This window comes from Peromyscus californicus, unplaced genomic scaffold (assembly GCF_007827085.1).
Source record: "Peromyscus californicus insignis strain IS unplaced genomic scaffold, ASM782708v3 Scaffold_14__1_contigs__length_90479793_seg_2, whole genome shotgun sequence".
Lineage (NCBI taxonomy): Eukaryota > Metazoa > Chordata > Mammalia > Rodentia > Cricetidae > Peromyscus > Peromyscus californicus.
The window spans coordinates 58,704,341-58,728,920 of NW_026294436.1; the positions used below are offsets into that span (position 1 = coordinate 58,704,341).

At 39.9% G+C, this 24,580-nt stretch overlaps 2 protein-coding genes and 1 pseudogene across 7 annotated transcripts in view; 1 reads left to right on the top strand and 2 right to left on the bottom strand.

The window, feature by feature from the left end:
- Aim2 (absent in melanoma 2) overlaps positions 1–5,351 on the top strand; it is a 74,856-nt gene extending 69,505 nt beyond the window's left edge. For all 6 annotated transcript variants that reach the window (XM_052737688.1, XM_052737691.1, XM_052737692.1 and 3 more), the window contains 3 exons: positions 414–833; positions 2,596–2,787; positions 3,619–5,351. In XM_052737688.1, the coding sequence (XP_052593648.1) occupies positions 414–833; positions 2,596–2,787; positions 3,619–3,666 (660 nt within the window). In that variant the 3' untranslated portion in view covers positions 3,667–5,351. The remainder of the gene's footprint in view (positions 1–413; positions 834–2,595; positions 2,788–3,618) is intronic.
- A 4,003-nt stretch (positions 5,352–9,354) lies between these two features.
- Positions 9,355–17,190, bottom strand: LOC128109324 (pyrin and HIN domain-containing protein 1-like; annotated as a pseudogene).
- A 2,061-nt stretch (positions 17,191–19,251) lies between these two features.
- LOC128109325 (inteferon-activable protein 208-like) lies at positions 19,252–24,468 on the bottom strand. The gene is given in 7 exon segments (XM_052736521.1): positions 19,252–19,431; positions 19,773–19,817; positions 21,472–21,566; positions 22,034–22,126; positions 22,129–22,195; positions 22,198–22,295; positions 24,459–24,468. Coding segments are annotated over 7 exon segments (588 nt in total).
- Between the last annotated feature and the right edge of the window lie 112 nt (positions 24,469–24,580).

The window sequence follows — 24,580 nt, forward strand, 5'->3', positions numbered from 1 at the left end:
GTGCACATCACTGAACTTCTTCATCCTTATACAAGAGTCACATAAATACTCAGAACAGTGTTGGAGGGAGAAATACTCTGTAATAGAATCACAAGAAGACAGGATCAGATTAAGGCCCTAGCAATGATTCAGGTTTCTGACACACTCACTTCATAAATTACATGGCAAAGAAGGATTCTGATTCAGGAATTCTGTCTCCAGAGTCAGTTCCACAGATCCACCTGAATATAGGCCATGAAGTATTCCTTTTGTGTTCTTTTAATCTAGATAATTCCAAGTCTCAATCCTTTCCCAGCTTCTCCATCTTCCCTTCAATTCAGCAGCCTCCTTTGACTTCCTGGGGTTTATGGAAATGAAGGCCACCTCAATTACAGTGTTGACTCATAGTTACCATCTCTTCTCTGTTGTCACAGCCTCAGAAGAAGCAGATCGTGGCAGAACAGGAAGCCATCAGAGAAGGTTTACAGAAAGATCCACTGGCAGTCTTGGTGCTGAAAGCTATAGATCCTTTTGAGTGTGAGACTCAGGAAGGAAAGCAAGAGATATTCCATGCGACAGTAGCCACGGAGACAACATATTTTTTTGTAAAAGTTTTAAATGCACAGTTTAAAGATAAGTTTATCCCAAACGTAACAATTAAAATATCGAACTATCTTTGGCACAGTAACTTCTTGGAGGTGACCAGCTCCTCAATTGTGGTTGAAGTGGATTCTGACCACAAAGTCTGTGTCCCAAATAACATTAGAGACAAAGCTGGGAGAACTCCCAAGATTAGTAAGCTGAAAACTCAGCCTTGTGGAACAATTGTGAATGGGATGTTTAAAGTCCAGAAGGTGAGTCCTGTATGCAATTTTATATTGATTAGTAAAAAGAATATAACAGCTATTCTAAGCTTTAATAGAACTCTAGAAATTATGTTTCAATGTTTTTTCTATATATAAAATACGAAACAGTTAAAATCAATTAAATAATTGATTTTAAACAATTTTAACAACCAAAAAACAATTTTTAAAAGTTCAGAATTTATAAGATGGTAAATTGCCAAAACTTGTGCACAAAGCTCACAAAAGATTTATTTTGTGTGTATTTTTGTTTGTTTTTCTTTTGAGACAGGGTCTTACCATGTAGCTTTAGCTGGTCTGACACTCATGGAGATTCCCCTGCCTCTGCCTCCTGAGTGTTAGGATCCACATGCATGCCACCACACCCAGCAAAGGTTTTATTTTGAAGCCACTTTTCTTTATGATTTTATCCTTGTAGCCTCTGAAACACAGACACAGTTATCTCCCTTTCTGTGTTGCTTTTAAATACTTATTACCATCCACATTGTTCAGTCACTTTTGCTTTGATGTGTGCTCATGGATGAGCTAGAGGATTGATGAGCAGGGTTTGGAAGACCTAGTATCAAATGAAGAGAATGGAAGAGTTAGCAGGGAATCCTTGCTAGATGCTGGCTGTCTTTGTCTGGGTTTCCATTTCTATGAATAGACAACATGACCTCAGCAACTCTTATAAAGGAAAACATTTAACTCGGGCTGGCTTACAAGTTCAGAGGTTTAGTCCATTATTCTCATGGCAGGAAGCATGGTGACATGCAGGCAGACATGGTGCAGGAGGAGTAGCCAAGAGTTCTACATCTGTATCCACAGGCAGCAGAAAGAGAGAGTGAGCCACTGGACCTGGCTTGAGTTTCTGAAACCTCAAAACCCACCCCCAGGGACACATTTCCTCCAGCAAGGCCACACCTACTCCAACAAGGCCACATGTCCTAATCCTTTCAAATAATGCCACTCCCTATGAGCCTGTGGTGGCCTTTTTCATTCAAACTACCACAGGAATCATGGAAAACTAACCTTGTGTGACCGATTTTCTAGCCTAAGACAGATCCTGAAGGACCACAGGGAACTTGTTGATTTCTGCATCTAGTAGCCAGATGACCTTTCTAGTCCTGTCTGAAAAAGTACCGGGAGGAAATTGTCTTCCTTGGAAAATTAAACATAAAAATACCAAATTTAACCCCTCAGTTTTAAACCTTCTATTTGGTCAACTACCCATTAATGTCTATTCACTTAGTCAATTAAAACTAACTCTTAAGTGCTGTCCATATTTTACATATCTGACCAGCATCTCATCCCCTTCTAATCTGTACTTGATTGTGAGTGATTTCTTGTACTTGGCTTTACAAATTTTAGATTTCTTCACTAGGTCTTTTATTATTAGTTTGTGTGTCTCTGGACTTGTTTCATTAAGTGACCCTCCTAACCACAAGGTCTTCCTTTCTTCCCCTGACTGTCTACTATATACTGGCCTTGGAGAAGACCCATCTTCCCTGTCTACTAGTTGTTTCTATGAGCCATCCTGGCTCTTCAAAGGAAAAAGCTGTGGAAACAAGAAGTAACATGCTTTTAATAAGATTCACCTACCTCCTCCACTGAGGTTTGCTAATATCTGTTAGGTAGAAGCCTTCTAGTTTGGAAGTTAGAATTATTCTATATTTCTTTGGGAACGTTGCTCCTGTCCTGGCTGATAATTAATTTACATGCTGCTCTTCCTTGGTTATCTCAGCAGAGCTTAGTTGTTGTTTTCCTTTCACAGATAATACAGCAGCGCAAGGATAGAGTAATATATGGTGTATATGACAACACAGGGGAGATGGACGTGGTGGTGCTTGGAAATCAAAGCAAAACAAAATTCGAGGAAGGAGATAAGCTTAGACTCTCATTCTTTGAGGTGTCAGAAAATAGAGAGGAAAAACAGTTGAAATCTGGACCCTACAGCTTCTTTAAGGTATGGAAGAACATCAGTTCTCAAAAGATGACATTATTTTGTGTTTTCTGTCAGTAAGCTGAGAAAAGGCTAATGAACAGGGTATGACAGAAAAGAGCCCAATATGTAGTGCATTTGAATCTCACAGAACCAAGGAACCTGTCTTTAGAAAATTCGTATCATAGATGCCCAATTACAAACCCAAGGTTATCCCACGGACTCTCTCTCTCTCTCTCTCTCTCTCTCTCTCTCTCTCTCTCTGTCTCTGTCTCTGTCTCTCTGTCTCTCTCTCTCTCTCTCTCTCTCTCTCTCTCTCTCTCTCTCTCTCTCTCTCTCTTTCTCCTCTCTCCTCTCTCTCAGAACTCCACAATGAGTTTCTTGATTACAGTCTAAGTGTAGTGAAGGCAGTTTGCCTGAAGCTGTGCAAATCATTCTGAGAAACTCAGTTAAAAGTCAAGTCAGACTATAAACACCTGGAGAACAAATTTCTGAGCCAGTCCAACCATTCATGTATATACATCAGTCCAGAGAAGTTAAGTAAGTCATCACACCCTGATGCTTAGCCTACTGACACAGCTTTGCTCCCCCCTCTCACTTTCAACAGTGTTTGTATGGACTGTTGTCTCTCTGGAAGTTTTAAATAGAGACCTGAGAAATCTTTATATGTGCCCTGATTAGGTAGGAATGTATGTGTTCAGAGCAGATATACTTCAAGAGAGTCATCCAAGGGTGAAGGAATTAAGGGGGCACATGTGGAAGGGGGAGGAGCTGTGATGAGTACACAATAACTGGAAGTAGAAGAGAGTTAATTGGTCAATGACATCTCAAGCTACATCTTTCTTCTCCACCCAGGTTATTAAGGCCACAAAGCCAAAAACTGAGACGAAAAGTGCATGTTGAAGTCAACTCATCTAAACAGCATTTTGCTGAAGAATTCTAGTTCTGCCTGTTGAACCAGATTGAGCTGCATGAAGCCAGCAGTTTACAGACTCATCATCCTATCCTATTAGTTCAAAAAGGATAAATACTCAACAAATCCTCTGTCAGTTGTATAGCAAAACAAAACACAAACAAAAATCTAATAAAAAATCCCAACACCAGGCATGAGAAACCCTCTTTGGAATAGTTGGTCAGGGTTGTCTAAGAGACTCCCAAAACATTACAGGCTATTACTATTGCCCTTGGTTGACCCCAGAGGTGAGGATAAGTCCCTAGTGCTGGAAACACCATGCACTTCAGTCTTCTACCCAGGGACTATCTTTCATGATACCAGAAGGTGCCATACAAGCTTCCAAAAGAGGGGCGCAACCATGAGGAACACCCAGCTGTGATGCCTAAGAACCATAAACATGACCAGCATGGCACAATAACCCTAAGGGCAAATTAATGTCATGAATACCTTAGTGGTAACCAACAGTTCTTTAATTGGACTTAAGACTGAGTCAACAAGAAAGAAATCATTCCTGGTACCAGAAACCAAGCCAACTACCCTGGGCTAGTGAAGTCATGAATTTTAGAGAAGAACCTACCACCACCACTTTACTAAACCCACATAATTCCTAATTATACTCTAAATATTTGTCCTTATGCACATAGATAAGTGTAGTCCTCATCTCCCATGAAGAAAATTTCTCCTTGCAATAGATGGAGACCATTCTAAAAAAAAAAAACCCACAACCGTCAAAATGTAGAGTTGTGGATCCCAGTCCCAGTGGATATATCTACAGTAGAACTCTTGAACTTGAGATTCAAGGAACACTGTAGAAGAGGGGACAGAAAGGTTGTTGCTGGTGGCCAATGTCAGAGGAGTAGCAGGTGGCAATTGAGCTTCAGGAGTTTGGCCCACCGCAATACAAGGCACTGATGGGTGAATCTTGGATAAGCAAGGCCCCAAGGGCTTTGGCTCTAGAATGTCTCTTACTGTTGCTGTGCCTTTACGTGTTTGCTTCTGCCATTTTTCTTTGGTATCTGGCATGGTGTGAATGGGCATGAGGGGATCCTCACTGTCTTTAATGTAGTGTGATTATCTCCTGGAAATATCCTGTCCTACTGGGCATTTTTTCCCCTTGGATTATTATGAACATGATCTCCTCTTAAGCTTTATTGAAGTAATGTAGTAATTAACTGAAGTGATGGTTTTATACAATAATAGTTTAAATAGAATTTTGATGATTACGGGTTTCTAACCAATGTAGTAAGGGTTATAGTTACATAGTTTATATATGTAGTTACATAGTATATAGTATATATGTAGTTACATAACTATATAGTTACATAGTTTATATAGATAGAGGTTAGTTTAGTGTGAAACCTAATATAGGTAGAAGTAAGACATAGTGTTGCCCCTGTCCCTGATAAAGCAGGGGCTGCAGAGAACAGAAAATGGGAAGTGTCACACAACTTAGGACTCATGAGTTTCACTTGAGGAGTCCTATAGACTATGGTTTCGGTTAAAGATTAAGGAAAACAATAGAGTCCCAGGAGTTAAGCTAGCCCAAGTTTTTTTTTTATTATTATTTTATATAAGAGATTTTCTAGTCATTTTACATATCAGTCACGGATTCCCCTGTCCTCCCTCCTCCCACCCCCCCCCCACCCCCACCCCCGCCCAGCCTTCCACCTCCTCCAAGGCTAGCTCAAGTTTTTTTAATCTTGATGTTAGGAAATGTGTTCATGAGTTTCGGTGTGCAACATAGCTAATACAAAGCTTTAAATAATGACTTCATGTAACTAAAAAACAAAGAATCGGATGATTAGTTAAGATAATTGGACAGGACTCTAAAATATGAGTAGTGAAACAAGTGATCTGTTTTTCTGTTAACTATAAAAACTACTGCCTGTGTAAACAGTTATGGCTGAAGTGCTCCTGATCTGTGAGAAGCCTAAAAGAAAAATGATTAACTGAGTGTGAGTTTCTAAGAAAATGAGCAAGGATGTGATTGAGAAATATAATGGAGTTGACCTGTTCCAGAAAAAAATATTTTTATGATGATTATGTAATAACTTCTGGTTATGGGAAACATTCACCTCTTTGTATCGATTTGATGCAGGGGAATATAAAAAGGATTTCTGAAAAAATAAAGAAGTAGAAGCTTTTATCCCTCACAAAAGAAGTCTGTGTGTTTTTCTTGCTGACTCTGTATCTCATTCCCAGTCTCTCTGACCTGCAGAAGGTTGATCCCTCTGTAGGTTCTAAGAGCCAGAGCTTGACTTTCTAGGCATACACATAGACTGAACACAGATACATAGTTAGCTCCTCACTGGCAATAGTCACAAAAATAAAAATAAATGAATTTGTCTTTATTCTAATACAATCTTATTTATAGATATAGAAACTTGAAATTCATATAATTTTCCTATGTTACCCAATATTATTCTTTGGATTTTTTCCTGAACATATAAAAAATGTAAAAGATACTTTTAGCATATTGGCTATTAAAAAATAGTTATGCTATATAAAAACAGGTAAGACCATACTTTGCCAATTCCTGATCTTAAGTAAAGATACTAGGAATGTTTATAAAATATTTGAAAGTTAAATATATGGGGATAAATACAAAATATGAGAGGTAAAAATTAGAGTATAATACTTGTTGCAAGGTCTTAATACAGTATGTAAAGCAGTATAATATTTTTGAAGTATATTCTGTGTGATTAAAGACATATTGTGAACACTAAAATAGTTTTAAAGATATATAAATAATACAATGACATTGTGATGTTAAGGTCAAGATAAGCCTGTAGAGTATAGGAAGGTAACATCCCTCACATGTCTACAATATACTGATTTTTCCATAAAACTATAAACACAAAACAAAACATAAAAAGGATTTTTTCTACAAATACTACTGGAACAATTAGCTATCCATGTTAAAAATAATGGGCCCAATCCATAACTCACAAAATTAACTAAAAAGTGATATCATTGGCTAGCTGTACAAATCTCAGGCTTTAAAATATTCTACTGAATTCTCTGTAACTTGTATTTAGGCAAAATTTCATCTCTGTGACTCTAAAATTCAGATACACAAACTAATTGCCGTTGAGTTTAAGCTTTATTGCACTGTGGTCAGATAGGCTGTATGGAGTGATTCCAGTTTTTCTAAATGTGTTAGGATTTGTTTTGTATCCCAGGATGTGGTCGTTTTCAGACAAGCTTCCATGGGCTGTGGAGTAGAATGTGTGTTCTTCAGTACAGGTGGAATGTTCTGTAGGAATCTGTTAGGTCTGTCTATTGGATGCATAATGCCATTTAATTCTGAAGTTTCTCTACTCTTTTGTCCCAGTGCCATGTCTACTGCAGAAAGTAGTGAGATGAAGCAACTTGCTCTTACTGAGGTGGAGTTAATCTGTGTCTTGAAGTCTAGTGCATGCTTTTTATGAAACTGGGTGAGCCGGAGTTTGGTGCAGTACTGCAGTATCTTGCTGGTTAGTTGTTTCCTTGACTAGAATGTGCTGCCCTTCTTTATGTCTCCTGATGTTTGTTCTTAGCCAGCAGAGTAATCTTATCATTTTGACCACTTCATTGGATCTTCTATGGTAGTAAAGAAATTGAGATCCTATGATTGAGGGATATGGTGACGAAACTATTTTTTACAAATAAGTAAATATGTGAACAGACATATACCTAATCATTCATATAACTATTTGCACATATCTAAATAACTGTATCTGTATAAATATAAATGTATACACATGTGCTTATGCTTTTAGCATAATACTAGGCAAGGATATGTAATATCTAACTTATATCTAACAGTACTATAATAAGGCACATACCAGAGAGTGAACAATTGAAAGTGAAGCAATACATCGTGAGTCTTGGATCTGTGGACACAGGACATAATGGTAGAACTTTAATGACTCCTTTCCATACGTCAGTTGGAAATGCGATGCGGCTGGCCACACTCTTCTTTACTCATGCTGTCTCTGTGGACCACTTCTCTTTCCTTACCTAACTCCTTTGCTGAAGCTGCATCCTTGCAATCAGCTTTGCTCCTCCTGTTTGAGAGCATAAAATGAGCTAGTCACACCCTACCAGGCATGAGCACAGATAGAACAGGAGATAGGGTGGAGCAATAGTAGGGAGGGAGAAACCACAGTACCAAAGGCAGGAGTTGAGTGGAAGACATCATTGCACAGTTGGTTAAGAGGGCAGTCCAGAAGGCATGCCTGATACAGTTACAGGGGAGTCTGGCATGCTTGGGGGGAGTTTGAAATGTTTGACTTATGACCATCAAAATAAAGGATATCTGAAAACATTCCCATGTGACTGAATAGGTCAGCTCTTACATTTCATCTATGCATTATTATTAGTTTTTGGTGGTGTATAGTGAATCCTATTGTGTGACAAGATCGTGAACTTTGGTTCCTTGTGCTCTAGTTTGCTTAAGGCATCCTTGTTAAACATATGGTATTTGTTGTAAGTTCTGTTCATGATCGTCTGTGATGAACATTTTTTTCCATGTTATATTTGAGGCCCCTATCCAATAATTTCTCTGTTTTTATAAATATAACACTTTTATTATTTAACTTAGGGAATAATAGTTTGAAAGCCTTTCTGAATATCCTCTTTTTACTATAATTTACTACATTTACTGGATAGGCCAGGGACCTAGGGGGAAACCAAGTTCTACTGGTCAGCTAAAGGAATAGCAATAAAATGACTCCTAATGACATTCTGCTATACCTATAGATCGGTGTCTGACTCAGAGATGCTCCCTCTTGTAGTAGGTGGAAACTAACCCAGAGATTCAAATCCAGACAATATGCAAATTGTGAGAGTCTTTGGAACATTCAGTCCTAAATGGGATGCTTTCATCAATCCCCCGTTGCCCTAGAGCTCAGGAAACTATGTGGAAGAGGAGGCAGAAAGACTGTAAGAGCAGATAATGAGGATGACATCATGTCAACAAGACCTTCTAAACACAGCAGGACTGACACATATGAGCTCACAGAGACTGAGGCAGCATGCACAGGACATGCACAAGTCCAACCCAGATGGCATCCCAACGCTGTGGGAGGCAAGTGGATCCAAGTTTCCATCCCTAACCAAGAAACTATTTCTAATAGACAACTGCTTGCAAAGGAAAAATTAGTTCTCTCTGATGGAATCTCACTTTACAAACCATACTTAAAAGTAGGTGGCTAACTCAAAATGAATTCAAGGGTAGTTTTGGATATTTTGTTGTTGTTGTTACATAATGATTTGGACATTTTTTTAACCATACTGGTCTTTTGCTTGTATATTATCGTTTCTGACTTCTTGTTTCTATGGTGTGTGTGTGTGTGTGTGTGTGTGTGTGTGTGTGTGTGTGTGTGTGTCCACGCGTGCACGCATGCACATGTTTGTGCATGTGAATGTGGTGCTCCTGCTTTTTTTTAAAAAAAAATTCTGATTATTTTTATTTGTCTGTTTATTTCCTAAAGAGAAAGAGAAAAGAGGGTTGGAGTTGGATGGATGGGAAGGTGGGGGAGGATCTGGGAGGATCTGATGGAGGGGAAACTGTGATAAGAATATATTCTACAAAAAAAAATTTTCAAGAAAACAAAAACAAAAGGAAGCCAAACAAAAATAACCCCATTTAGAAGTGATGGTAAGAAAATGTTTCCATACATTAATGTTTAAAACTCAAGTTCCTTTCTGTTGCAGCCAAGTCTTAGCAGGATATTAAAAGTGTTGGCTAGGAAGAATGCTTTAGAGCACACACCTGCAAGTGACTGTGCCTCCCAGATCTCAGCTGCCGCTTAGCCACACTTGAGCTCAATTCAGAGCAGAAGAGTCTGAGTTTTTCTCCTGCTTCCCATTACGTATTGGTAAGTTGTCCATGCACCACCTCCTCCATCTTCCCTGTTTATCTTCTGTTCCATAGTAAATGAATTCATTCCTCACTGTTTTCTGAAAAAGAAATAATTAATATTCATCTTCTGAGAAATGTGTAAAGTGTTGTCCCATCTATGAGATGTAAATTGTGTTAGCTTGTCTCTGATAAGGCAAATACAGGCCTAAGTTTAGAGTTGTGGGTACAGCACAGCTTCAGGGGATCTGGTTCACAAACCCTGATTTGGAAATGTCTCTCAAGTTTTTCTTATTTAAGGTCTTTATCTGATGGGTTATTATAGAACACTTTTCCTTCTACAACATTGGTAAAGATGAGAGTTTAGGAGCCCAAGTAGAAAAAAGTCAGAATAAAGTTGATTGCCATTGTGGGTGTCTTAGGTTCTTAAGAACTCAGAAGGGTGACTGGTGGCTCATTGTTGAGTCTGAGACTATCTAAGTCCCCATTAAAAGGATGCCATTTTCTCAATGCACACATGTATCCACTCTATTCCAAATACTTCACACATTAAGTATGCAACATCTCGTTCTGCTTTCCTCACTTGTCTTTTGTTTCCTTTGTTAAGGCTACAGCCAGATGTATGTGCATAGTCACTTAGACATGCTGCAGAGAACACTACGGATGAAAGCAAGATGCCACCGCTGAATATGTACATCAGAATAGGAGACCACACTTTGAACAAGTAGTTAGGTCACCTACATATGCTATTTGCAGCGAAACTGGGACTGAAAGATGCACCTTAAGTCCAAGAATTCTTCAATCTCCTCTTTATTTCTTGTCCACTGTCATAACTTGAGAGATGAAACTGTGTTTCTTTAGTCTGTTATATTTGCTTCTCTTAAGATTTAACATAGAGGTCACTTGCTTAACAATCTCTTGATGAATCTAAATCTAGTCAGAATGGCTAAGATCAAGAAAACATTGGTGAGCAAATGCTGATGTGACTGTGGGGAAAGGGGAACCCCAGTTCACTGTTGGCGAGATTGCGAACTGGTGCAGGCACTCTGAAAATCAGTGTGGAGATTTCTCTAAAAGCTAAAATGTATCTTTCATATGACCAACTATACCATTGCTTTGTGCATGCCCAAAAGGAATTGACACCCTACTCCATAAAAACCTGTTCAGCTATGTTCATTGATGATTTATTCACAATAGCTAGGAGATGATGACAATCTAAATGTCCTTCAGCTGATAAGTGGATAATAAAAATGTGATGCATATATAAAATGGAATACTATTTAGCTATAAAAAATGAAATACACAGGTAAATGCATGGAACTAGAAAGACAAATATGTAGAGGGTCTCTGCAAACACCAGGGTCAACAGAGTATTGATCCACGTGAGGCAGGAAAGAAACTTGTTCAACCCCTACTCAATAGCAGGAATTGTTTCAAACTCCTGAAGTCTGACACTGGGCAGTTTATTTTAGGCATATTTAAGCACTGTACAATTTTGGAGAAAAGTTTCCTGACAATTAACTCAATCCTGTGTGTAAAAGAAAGCTTAAGGCATGTTTACATTGAAACTTTTTACAAAGTACATATGACCCCTTCCATAATGATAGATTCTGTTGACTGAGAAACAATGCTCAAGAAATGGGTCTAGGGAGAATGGCTGAGATAAACCTAAGAGTCTAGGGGAGCCCTATAGATAGCACAGATAGTCACCAGGCTATTAACCACCTCCATTTCCAGCCTTCTGGGTGGAAAACAGGTTATATATCTCTTCCTTTGAATAAATAACCCTGTGTGTTTAACATTCCTGGTTTCCCCAGTATTCATCTGTGAGTACAAGGACCTTATGCCCTCTGCATATATATATATATATATATATATATATATATATATATATATATATATATACACACACACATACACATATATTTCTGGCCGAAATACAGAGATCAACTGCCCATGGGGTGCCCCCCCAATTAATATATTCTTAACATAATCCACACACCTAAGGCTCAGGAAATGTCACAGAAGTGGGGGCAGGAAGACTGTAAGAACCAGAGAGCCAGGCTATTGATTCAGGACAGGCTGTTCTCAAAAATAAAATAAAGAGGATGTGAAGCAGTGTGGGGAAAATGGTTTTGGAAGGAGTTTGGAGAAGAATGAAGGGTGAATATTGTCAAGACACTTTGTGGTAAAATTCTCTAAGAATTAATAAAGATGGTATAAGTAAACTGAATGGAAGTGAGAACAGTTTAAAGATAAGATGACCAGTATGTTAGCAACTTGCTTTCTTATTCTATTTGTCACAACAATTATTCAGGCAAGGGCTGCAACCATTATTTATAATTAAGTTACTACTGATATGGGTAGGGAAGAATGCAAACAAACAGAATCTTAAGAATATGTGTACTGATATAAAGTACTATAAATGGATCACATAGTTAATAAAATTCTAGATTTTGTGTCGAGTCTCTTTCTAAAATATTTTCATGGTGATACCATGATAAGAATGTGAAGGAACTATCCCACACCTTAAAGTGGGAAACTCCACCTTTCTCTCCCTGACCAGGGAGGTCTTGATTTCCTCTATGCAGAAAATTGACCACATTCAAACTGCCAAGTTAGACTTAAAATCTGAGGGTGCAAATGAAACACAAAATAATGCAATGGCTTATCATATATGCTGCAAATACTCCATTCAAAAATGTTCCTCCTCTTTGTGTACAAACAATATTGATTTTAGGAGTTGCATTGCCTCTTTGTCTCAGTGAAAGTGGGATATTAATCATATTGGTGCCGCTCACCTCAGATACGCTGGAGGCTCTGTATATTTCTAGAAAACTATTGTGGCCAGTATAATCTGAGATGACAATGACTTTGTTGAGGATGAACTGCAGCATGAATCTTAAAAGTTCTTATTAATAAAATCAAACCTGAAGCCAGTTATTGGGGTGAACACTGGATGATCAGAGAGACAGAACAAGCCACAGCTATCTCACCTTGCCAATTCCTCAGTTGGTCCTGTTTCCTCAGACTGGAAGCTTCTGTGTCCTCATCCCAATGGCTCTCAGCTGAACTGCTGCTAGAAGCCTGAATGCTTAACCAGGCAAATGCTTAACCAGGCAAATGCTTCTAGTTTCTGATCCTCACGCCTTATAAACCTTTCTGCTTTCTACCACCACTCCCTGGGATTAAAGGCTGCTTTCTGGGATTAAAGGCGTGAGTCACCATGCCTGACTGTTTCCAATGCAGCCTTGAACTCACAGAGATCCAGAGGGATTTCTGTCTCTGGAATGCTAGGATTAAAGGCGTGAGTGCCACCATTTTCTAGCCTCTGTATCTAGTGGCTGTCTGTTCTCTGACCCCAGATAAGTTTATTAAGGTACACAATATTTTGGGGAACACAATACCACCACATTTCCTCTCTTTTTGTCTAAAATTTTAAAAAAGCTTATAACTAATACAAGAAAAACTATCCAATAAGTATATACAATATATACAGTCAAGATTACATTAACAATGTCTAGTCCATTAACATTTGACAGATTCAGATAAAAACTCCATTATATATATTAACAATGTCCAGTCCAGTAACAATGAACTTCTTCTTTAGGACTATGTTAAAAACCTTCACTCTGAAGAATTCAGTCTCAGTGGCCACCGTGGCATGGAACATCTTTTGTCTTCTCACCTGTCGTATATAAATGGTTCTGTTGCTTTTAATACCATCACTTGTTTGGGACCTTGGTGGTGACCATCTTCATCAGAAGGTTGCTTAGGTACAGTCTTCACTCTTGGTTTCTGCATAGAATGAACACAGGAAAACCAGGCACAGTGGAGACTGACACTAAAGAATAGCTTTACTAGGTAGAGTGGAAAAATCTAACCAATGCCTGATATGCTACGACATAAGTAATGGAGATCTGGGCAGTAACTCTAGCAAGTACTAATTACTCACAGTAGGTAAATAAATTGTATTAGTATTTTTGTGGTGTTTGGGAATATACTCAAGGCCTCCTGAATGCCAGACAAATTCTCTTCCTGTGAGCTACATCACGAGTCTAACAGTACATTTTAAAACCTTAAATTCCAAATCTTTTCATACAGACACACACAGGCACACACACACACACACACACACACACACACACACACACACACACACACACACCCCAGTACTGTCTTGTAAAAAAGGCTTAAATAGTCAGCCACTGGAAGCATCCCAGGGCTCTGCTAATCTGAATAATTCAGACTAGAAGCTCTTCCATCTGTGTAAGAGCAGCCCTGGAGGAGAATCCTGGATTTGGAAAAGGAAGGAATTAACAGTTATTTGACCACTTGTCTGTCTCCACAGTACTTGACAGTCTGCATAATCTCTCTCTCTCTCTCTCTCTCTCTCTCTCTCTCTCTCTCTCTCTCTCTCTCTCTCTCCCTCTCCCTCTCCCTCTCCCTCTCCCTCTCCCTCTCCCTCTCCCTCTCCCTCTCCCTCTCCCTCTCCCTCTCCCTCTCCCCCTTCCTCCCTCCCCCTCTCTCCATCCCTTCCTCCCTTTCATTCTTTCCTTCTCCCTCCACCCTTTCTTTTTTTTTTTTCTTTGAGTTAAGGTCTGAATGTGTATTACTGGCTGGCCTTGAACTGACAGAGGTCCACCAGTCTTTTCTAGAATTATAGGTGCATGCCACTATACCTAGCCATTATGTACTATTTCTGAGTTCAGGAACACACTTTGAAATGGAGAAGTATGGTAGCAATCACAGTGATTCTAGAGACCGGTGTAGGGAAGTAGTTATGAACCAACAGCACTTGCTGTGATCTGATTTGGAAATGTGTGGATAGTGAGGTTTAACTCCGACTACTCATCAATGTGCTCCAATGTTTTCTAACCTTAGGGAAGTGCACTCCCAATGTGGCTTAAGCAGTACCTCAGAATGGTGTAAAGAACACCTGATGGACGGTGCACAGGACTTAAGGAGCAGAAGTTATATACTTCTTTAGAATGAAAAAAGTTTTTAGATGTTTTCAGTGTTTGCAGGAATAGAGAATACTGGAAACAGCCTAAAGTCAAACCACACAGGTTTATCTTTATAATATATGAACTTTGCAATATTTCAGATAATAAAATCATTTAAATCTACATTGGTTGATCGAATGGCAGTTTAAGACACATTAACTATTTTAAAAAATATTTTGTGACTGTGTGTGTTGGGGGTAGAAGTGTGTGTGTGTGTGTGTGTGTGTGTGTGTGTGTGTGTGTGTGTGTGTGTATGTGTGTGTCCCTGTGTGTGTATGTGTCTGTGCTCACACGCCAACACTGGATGTTGGTTCTCACCTTCTACTTTGTCTGAGGCAGATTCTCTAGTTCACTACTGGACATACCTAACAAGCTGGCCTGTGAGTTTCTGTAGAGTCTCTTTTTTTGTTTGTTTGTTTTTTGAGACAGGGTTTCTTTGTGTAGTTTTGGTTCCTGTCCCAGATCTCGCTCTGTAGTCCAGGCTGGCCTCGATCTCACAGAGATCTGCCTGGCTCTGCCTCCCGAGTGCTGGGATTAAAGCCATGCGCCACCGCTGCCCGGCTGTTTCTGTAGACTCTCTTGTAGCTGTCTTCAGTCTCTGCTTTGGGACACATGGGGTTTATACACATGGATGTTACTGTGTCCAGATTTCATATGGGTTCTGGTGATTCAAGTTCAGGTTGTCAGGCTTATGTGGCAAGTACTTTTATCCACTGAGCCATCTCTCAGGCCTGCTTAAATAGATTTTTTAAACTGTAGGCTATAGAAAAATATGTGTATTGTGATGCAAATCTGGTAGATAAAGGATATTCTTCGTATATGTAACCAAAGGTTAAATAAACAATACTGGATAGTGAAATGTGACATTTTTATAAAGAGATTATAGATCACTTACAACTTACTTATTTTTTTGTGTGTGCTATCTTATGGTGGTATTTTATTTGTACTGAAATGTGATTTTAATTGTATGTTAATAAATAAAGTTGCCCGGGGGGTCAGAGCTATTAGAGCCATAGCAAGAGCGTGGTGGTGGTGGTGGTGGTGGTGGTGGTGGTGGTGGTGGTGGTGGCGGCGGCGGCGGCGGCGGCAGCGGCGGCACACGCCTTTAATCCCAGCACTTGGTAGACAGAGCTAGCTAGATCTTTTAATCTCAATACCATAGAGGACCTAGAGGGCTGTACATACAGGCAGTGACAAAGCAGTCATATGTTTGGGTTTACAACCAACAAGAAGGCAGAACAGACAGTCTATATAAAGACGAACAGACAGGAAGTAGCCCCTTTCGGAGAGCTCTCTTGGCTGAAGAGGATCGCTGAAGCAGGAAGGGTGAGGCTCTTAGCTCTGAATCGGCTCTGTGTTTCTTATTTAATAAGACGGTTGGTTACATCTACACTATCTACTTACCTAAGTTTTCTAAAATGATATTGGTATAATTAAAACATGAAGAAGAAATCACTGGTGATATGTTCTGCTTAACTTTATATTTCTACATCACATTTTCCAATAAAATATCACATTTATGATCCACTGAGTGAAAAGTAAAGATGAAAGCCAAAACAACAATAAAAGTAATTAAAACAAAACATTGTACATCATAGGGGGTTCATGGGAAATTCTTTGTGCTAGTTCCTGTTGTCGTTATAGTATGAGAACAGCCAATCATTACCTTGAGTGATATTGCTGGAGACACCGAAGTAGCAGAGGAACTGCTGGGTACTGTTGCCAATGACAACTGTTGAGTACTGAAATTGCTGGGCTGTGTTGCTGGAGACAGTGGAGGAGGATTGAACCTGTTAGGCACTGTTGCTGGGGTGACCTGAGGGGTATTGTAACTGTTGCTTATGGTTGCTACAGACACCCGAGGACTCTTATAACCACTGCTCTTTGTTGCTAGAATCACCAGAAAGACCTGGATACTGCTGGGCACTGTTGCTGAGGTGACCTGAGGGGTACTGTAACTGCTGAATATGGTTGCTGCAGACAATTAAGGACTCTTATAACCACGGGTCACTGTTGCTGGAGTCAGCCTAGAGGCCTGGACACTGCTGGGCACTGTTGCTGGAATCACCTGAAAGGCCTGGACACTTCTGGGCACTGTTGCTGGAGTGACCTGAGAGGCATTGTAACTGCTGGTTATGGTTGCTGCAGATACCTGAGGACTCTTAGAACCACTGGCCATTGTTGCTTGAGTCACCAGAAAGGCCTGGTTGCTGCTGAGCACTGTTGCTTGAGGCATTTAAAAACGCCTGGACGTTGCTGATCACTGTTGCTGGGCTTGCTTGAAAGGCTGGGGCACTGCTGGGCACTGTTTTTGGAGACTTCAGAGGATCTTGGTGACTACAAGAAAGGATTGAAGTGACCTGAGCGGTGTGGATGCTGCTGGGGGCTGTTACTGGAGACACCTGAGAAGTCTGGTCACTTGTGGAAAATGGAGCTGAAGGACCCTGAGATATTGTCAATATGGTGCATGATATTTCTGGGGGCTCCAGGGGAATTTGGAGGCTGCTGGAGATTGTTGTTGGAGGCCCCTGAGGCATCTGTGGTTCACTTACAGCTGGGCATCTGTTGGTTGTTGAAAGTTCTGGAAGTTTATGTTCTCCCTGGAATGACTGTGCTGTCATGATGTCAGGTGATTTGGTAATTGTGTCTTCATGTTTCTGAGGGGAAACTGATTTTTTAAATTCTTTGTATTCTGATAAATGGTTTTCAGAAATCAGGTCAAATAATCTTCACATTTTCCCCCTTTAAAAATACTTCTGTTCTGTATGTTTTCCTTCCAGGCTGTGGGAGGTATTATAGATCACATATTGGGACCCCTAACATCTAGCCTCTTCCCTTCCTAATTATAATGTCTCTTAGAAACTTGGGCACTAAATTTCACTGGCTTTGCTTGGAATCCCGACTCTGCATGTCTTATAAAACTGGCCAAAGATAACTTGGTTCAATTTAACTCAGGTTTGTTGTTTGGGCAATGGGGCTAACAGCAAGATTGGCTTCCACTTATGGGTTTTCTTTCCTCAGTTTTCCAATGAAACCACTCCAGATTGTCTGCTTTTTTTGGCACGCAGGAATCCCTGCCACCACCCTTTCAGGTAATCTGATTATAAATGAGCAACAAGTACCCTGAAATAATGGACCACAAAGTTAAAACTTTGGGAGATGGGATGTAGCTCAGGTAATGTAGTGTTAGCCTAGGATGCACCAGATAGAACTCATTTAAATATCTGCTTAGGTTAAGGTTTTTTGAATACTATTTTTATAATTGGTTAAACAAAAGTGCTGTATATATGAACATATACATGTACATATAAAACATTTGTACATAAGGCTATACAGATTTTAGCGCCTTTAAAACATTTAACTAAACTTATACGAGACATAAGCCTTAAAAGATCTTAAATTTAGCTTCAAAGGTAAAAAGTAAAAACGTGAAAGTATGTAAAAACTTTCATGTAACTGTCATGTCAATTATTACTGTTTTCTTTGTGTCTCTGATCCCTTGGGATGTAAATCTTCTGAGACCAGAAGAAAGAGAAAAGATCCATCCAGCAGTGGTAATTCAAAATGAAAGCCATACCAGAGAAAAGATGGGGGCTTTCTCCAATTTGAAGATAATGTAGGAGTCATAATGAACAGTAAAGGCAAAATGAAAGGTGCTGCTATTGCAGTTCTAGTTACAAAGAAGTGTGCAGACTTTCTGCCCAGAATCACATCCAATGAAGGCAACACTACATGACTCTGGTGTATTTGTAAAATATATTCATTAAAAAGTCTTTGCTCCCCCCAAAAAAAGAGAATGAAAAAAAGAAAAAGAAAAAGAAAATAGATGATGTTATTCAAGCTGATATCATACAAACAAACATGATTATTAATGGTCTTTTCTCCAAACATGTATGTTTTTAATTATCTTATTATCATCATTGATGAAAACAGATAATTAGATGTGCACATTTATTTAACACTCCAAGTAACACAACCTGGTGTAATGGTAGAATGAAATAAAATAATTAAGCATTTGTAAATGGCTGTCAGGTTTTAAAATGTGCACTAGAGGGATGAATGGTTACAGTAAATAAATGAGTTAGCAGAAGATTAGATGATAAGTTTCTTCAAGATTTTTATCATTGTGGAGAAGTGTGGAGTATCTTGAAAGAATGGACCATAGAGTTAATATTTTTGGTAATCATGTCGTGGCTCAATTGGTAGAATGCTTGCTTAGTATACAGGAAGCCCAATCAGGATTCATTTAAATATCTGTAAAGATAAAATGTTTTAAATGATCAATCATGTGATAACTCTGGTTAAATGAAAATACTATATATAGTCTATTGAGATCATAAATTATTTCATAACAACATATACCTTGTCAAGAACAGAAGCTTCTCACTGAGGTCTTCATAGAAGCACTGACTGATTTAATCCTATGATAGAATTGTATAGCCTTTAATTTTTATGGCTTTATTTCCATTTTTTCTCAAAGGAAAAAAAATGCATGCATCTTATACTGATAACGGCTGATTGTCCCTTTTGTGTGTTAGAGATTGAACTTGGGGTTTTGTGTGAGATAATTTACTTCATATTATTGGATTCTGATTCTATTGATTCACTGGGAACTGAATATTCTGAACAAATGGCCAGAGAAGAGCATAGGATCATCTCATGCAGGAATAGAAACATTTCATTTATGTCAATCCTCTCTTCACATTTGATGATGGGAGAACACTACGCTTAGATTTAGAAAGTACAAGTTGATGTTTAATGCCCTTTAACAGGCTTTGGAAAGTCATATCTGCTATTTTTCCAAATGGTCTCTGAGACTTGCTGTCTACCAGCATAGCCCCAGGTTCAGAGAGAGACTCTATCTCAAAGGAAAAAGGCAGAAAGTGATTAAGCAGAGTATTCGAAGTCCTCCTTTGGTATCAACAAATGCATGCACACACATGTATGCAATCCATAAATACACGTACAAAGTAAGTAATGATTTTATTTTATTTTTTTTTGTTACAGGAAATTACATCGTACTAAAGTACACAGTCCAGCAGTCCTAACAAAATGAGTGACCAGAAATCGTGAATTTGACCCTTCACTTCATTTTTGCTAAGTCCATAGCACAGATAAAAGGCTTAGAGGAACTACTCAAAGAAAGATACTGAGGAGAACAAGCTGAGTGGGTGCTTTTTCAGCGAGATCTTAGACAGCATACCTCTGATGAAGGTGTCTTTATAGTTGGTTCTAGTTCCAAACCTTCCTTTGTGTTGGAGATAAGGTGGGAAGTGCTGGATTCATCCTGTCTGGGTCTTTTTGCAGCACGTTTGGCTTTGCTTTTGATGTTGTTTTTAATAATGAAATAGAGAAAAGACAGTAAACTGTTGTAAGACAGCTGAAGTCCATTTAGCTATTTTGCCTCCTGCTTGTGTCTCAGTATACTTCCTGTTTACCTCTGCCACCAACAGACAATACAGACACAGCAACTGCATCAGGGCTTCCCTGCTCTTCTCAGGTGCAATGGAAGACATAGTCTTCCCCCGTGGGTATATTTATGCATGCCAGTCAAGCCCCATCCCAGCCCCTTTTCCTATAGTTTGCTTTTAAGAATAGAAAGACAAACATGGCGTGTACTCATTCGTAAGTGGATATTTGCTGTAAAAAAAAAAAAAAAGGTTAAATATGCTACATTCCACAGACCCAGAGAGACTAGGTAACAATGAGGGCTCATGGAAGGACACCCAGATCTCCTTAACAAAGGGAAATAGAAGAGATTTTGTGAGTGGACTGAGGGCAGGTGGGAATGGGAACATGAAGGATTTGGTTGGGGGGGAGGGGGGGGAGGGTACTGAAAGAGACTACTGGAAAGGGGGGGGCATTGAGGGGTCAGGTAGAAACCTGGCACAAGGGAATCTTCCAGGAATCTACAAGGACGACCCTATCTAAGACTCCTAGCAATAGTAGATATGTAGCCTGAACTGGCCATCTCCTGTGACCAGATTGGTGCCTAACCTAGCCCAGTTGTCATCTGAGAGGCATCATCCAGCAACTGATGAGAACAGATGCAGACCCACAGCAAAACATTAGGTGGCGTTTGGGTAATCTTACAGAAGAGGGAGACAAAGGATTGTAGGAGCCAGAGGGTTCAAGGGCACCATATGAAAACTCACAGAATCAACTAACTCACAGGGCTCATAGGGGCTCACAGAGACTGAACTGACAACCAGGGAGTCTGCATGGGACTGACCTAGGCATTCTGCATACAAGTTGTGGTATGTAGCTTGGTCCTCTTGAGGGACTCCTAACAGTGGGAACAGAGGCTGTCTCAGACTCTTATACTGAAATGTGGGACCTTACTCCTCATACTGGGTCACCTTGACCAGCCTTACTATATGCAGAGGTACTTACTGAAACTTGACATGCCATGTTTTCTTTTCTTTTTTTTTTTTTTTTTTTTTTTTTTGGTTTTTCGAGACAGGGTTTCTCTGTGTAGCTTTGCGCCTCTCCTGGAACTCACTTGGTAGCCCAGGCTGGCCTCGAACTCACAGAGATCCGCCTGGCTCTGCCTCCCGAGTGCTGGGATTAAAGGCGTGCGCCACCACCGCCCGGCTGCCATGTTTTCTTGATACTCAAGGGAGACCTGCCCTTTCTTAGACAGAAATGGAGGAGTGAATTGAGGAATAGGAATAGAGAGGGGATGGGGATAGGAACTGGGAGGAGAAACTGTGGCTGGGATGTAAAAATAAACAAACAAACAATAAATAAATAAATAAATTTATTTTGAAAAAAATCTAAAGTTTGCATCATGATATGACAGATTGTCTTCTGTAGGTTGCCTAAATTAGAGGAACAGAGGAGGAAACTGTGACCTGGTCTGAGTGCTGACAATGGATTAGTAGTAGACTTGGATGGCTTACCTTTTGGGTTCCTTTTATTTTCTGGAGATAAGATCTCAGCATGAACTCCAGGATAGTCTTAAACAGGAGATGTTTCTGCTCCAACCAATTGAGTTCTAAGATCACAGGCATGAGACAATACGCCCACTTTGTTTTTTCATGTGTTTTGAACCCAGTAACTTTATAAATGGGAACTTCTTCAAATCTCTTAGAGTCAAGATTCTACTTAAATATTGACTCACACTTGTTTGCCAGAAAATATGCTAATGATGGTATATCTTAATTTGGAATTGTGTTGATTGACTGAAGTATTCTTAAGTGTGATATTAAAATCCTGTTTTATAATTTTCTATCCACTCCACTGTATTAGAAGCTCTTGTTTCTCTGAGCAACTTCTGTTTTGTTTTTCTTTCCTTCACCCACCCCAAAGGCAGACCTCTAAATGCATTGGAATTCTCTGTAGGAAAGGAGTTGCCCAAGTTTCTAACAGCTTATTAACATCTGAAGTGCTGCCATTCTATAGGCCCCGACACACACACTGGGGAAGGGACATCCAGGATGCTCTCCTATTATTATCTTTCGCCATTTTTTTTCCTAAGTGTATCAACAAGGTCTCCAAGTTCGGGAATATCTTGGCACAGTCCTATCAGTTCACTCAATCCAGCATCCTTTGGAACTTTTCTTCCATTAAGTCAGCAATCTTAATTCTGTTATAATCGTCTTGCATTTTCTTAGTTATGGGAATGGATCAGTGAGGACTGAGGACTTAACTACTCTAAAGTTGTAGTCGCTGATAGACTCTGATCTGGACAGAAGAATATTTCTCTTGTTTTCATTCACCATCTCTCAGATTACAAGAGAATAACAGTATACAGAATCACGTACATAAATAGGTAATTTCAAAAACAGGGTGTGCCTAGGTGAGTGAACAACCCATGCCATGGTGTTGCCCAGAGCTGTGGATGTGAGAAAAGGAGAACTGATTACTAATTGTGCCACTGTGAGAAATGAGCATAGAATCTCTCAGTTAATAACTAAGTCTAAGAAATTCTTCCCTGTTGATGATGATAGCTGATTTAGATGGGTGATGGCTGTGATAGACGAAAGCATGAAAATCAGCATTTAGAGTAGGGGCTGTGGGGTTGAAAACTGGGTTCTTTTTCCATTATGTATAACTGATGTTGGACCTTTGTTCCTGTTTTCACTCTTTATTGGGCTGGAAATTGTTCCTGGCTGTCCCATTGTGAACTCCTGACTTGCCCATGCTTAAGCGACCCTTTTGTAGATGGGCTGCATCCTCTCTCCATGTACAGGAATGAGTGTTGAGTGCAATAGGGTGACCTTTGCTGAGACATTGGCCCTAGTCCACTTGGCTCTTCATTAAACAGCTTCCACTGGCATCCTGTTTTGCCTGATGTTAGACCTTGCTCTCTGGGTCTTGGTGCTTACAGTACTATCTGATGACAGCATTTAACTGGGTGAAATTATTTCAGTAGCTACTTAGTTTTCCTCCTTATAGGCTTGATTTTCTTAGTTTGTTTTCTCTGCTCATAGTACAAGTTTTCTCTGTATAAGCCATGTATAACCCCTGCTAAAATAAGTTTATAGCTCATCAGTTTCTTAAAAAAAATTCCTTGCTTCTTAAAACATTTTGGAGAGCCTTGGGTAATCTGCATTTTCACGTATTTTTCTTTTATATTCATGACACCACAGACTTCAGAATACGCTGCACCCCTTTCCTTGCCATGCTTTGTGAAGTAGCTGCTGTCTTTTTCAATATCACTCTCACATTGTCTTCTTTGTATGCCTTCTATGATAACCTTTAAGAATCAACTGAGATCGTGCCTTCTAGAAACTCCTAAAATTCTCCCAATGGACAAAATATCCTCTTGTAGATATGGTTAGGAATTTCTATACATCCTTGATAACTCTAGAGAATGGATTCCAATATCTGCTTAAATTTGTAAATAATTTTACTTATGGGTTTGTGTGTGTGTGTGTGTGTGTGTGTGTGTGTGTGTGTGTGTGTGTGTGAAATATTCTAATCAGAGTGCTAAATATTCTAGGACTATTAACTTCTGTTTTGAACAGCATTGTCAGGTTGAAAAAGCCCAGAATATGACAGGAAGTTCTACAAAGAGACACAAGACAGTGACTATGAAGGGAATACTAAAGAGGGTGAGTTAATGCCAACTTTTTTATTATTATTATTATTATTTTGCAATACAATTCAGTTCTACATATCAGCCACGGATTCCCTTGTTCTCCCCCCTCCCGCCCCCCTCACCTTTCCCCCAGCTCCCCACCCCATTCCCATCTCCTCCAGGGCAAAGCCTCCCCCGAGGACTGAGATCAACCTGGTAGACTCAGTCCAGGTAGGTCCAGTCCCCTCCTCCCAGGCCGAGCCAAACAATCCTGCATAGGCCCCAGGTTTCAAACAGCCGACTCATGCAATGAGCACAGGACCCGGTCCCACTGCCTGGATGCCTCCCAAACAGATCAGGCCAATCAACTGTCTCACCCACTCAGAGGGCCTGATCTAGTTGGTGACCCCTCAGCCATTGGTTCATAGTTCATGTGTTTCCATTCGTTTGGCTATTTGTCCCTGTGCTTTATCCAACCTTGGTCTCAACAATTCTTGCTCATATAAACCCTCCTCATTCTCGCTAATTGGACTCCCAGAGATCCACCCGGGGCCTAGTCATGGATCTCTGCATCCAGATCCCTCAGTAGTTGGATAAGGTTTCTAGCAAGACCATTAGGGTGTTTGGCCATCCCATCACCAGAGTAGGTCAGTTCTGGCTGTCTCTCGACCATTGCCAGCAGTCTGTTGTGGGGGTATCTTTGTGGATTTCTGTGGGCCTCTCTAGCACTTTGCTTCTTCCTATTCTCATGTGGTCTTCATTTACCATGGTCTCCTATTCCTTGTTCTCCCTCTCTGTTGTTGATCCAGCTGGGATCTCCCGCTCCCCCAAGCTCTCTTTCCCTCGACCCTCGCCCTTCACTACCCCCACTCATGTTCAGGCTGTTGAAAAAGCCCAGAATATGACAGGCAGTTCTACAAAGAGACACAAGACAGTGACTATGAAGAGAATACTAAAGAGGGTGAGTTAATGCCAACTTTTATACC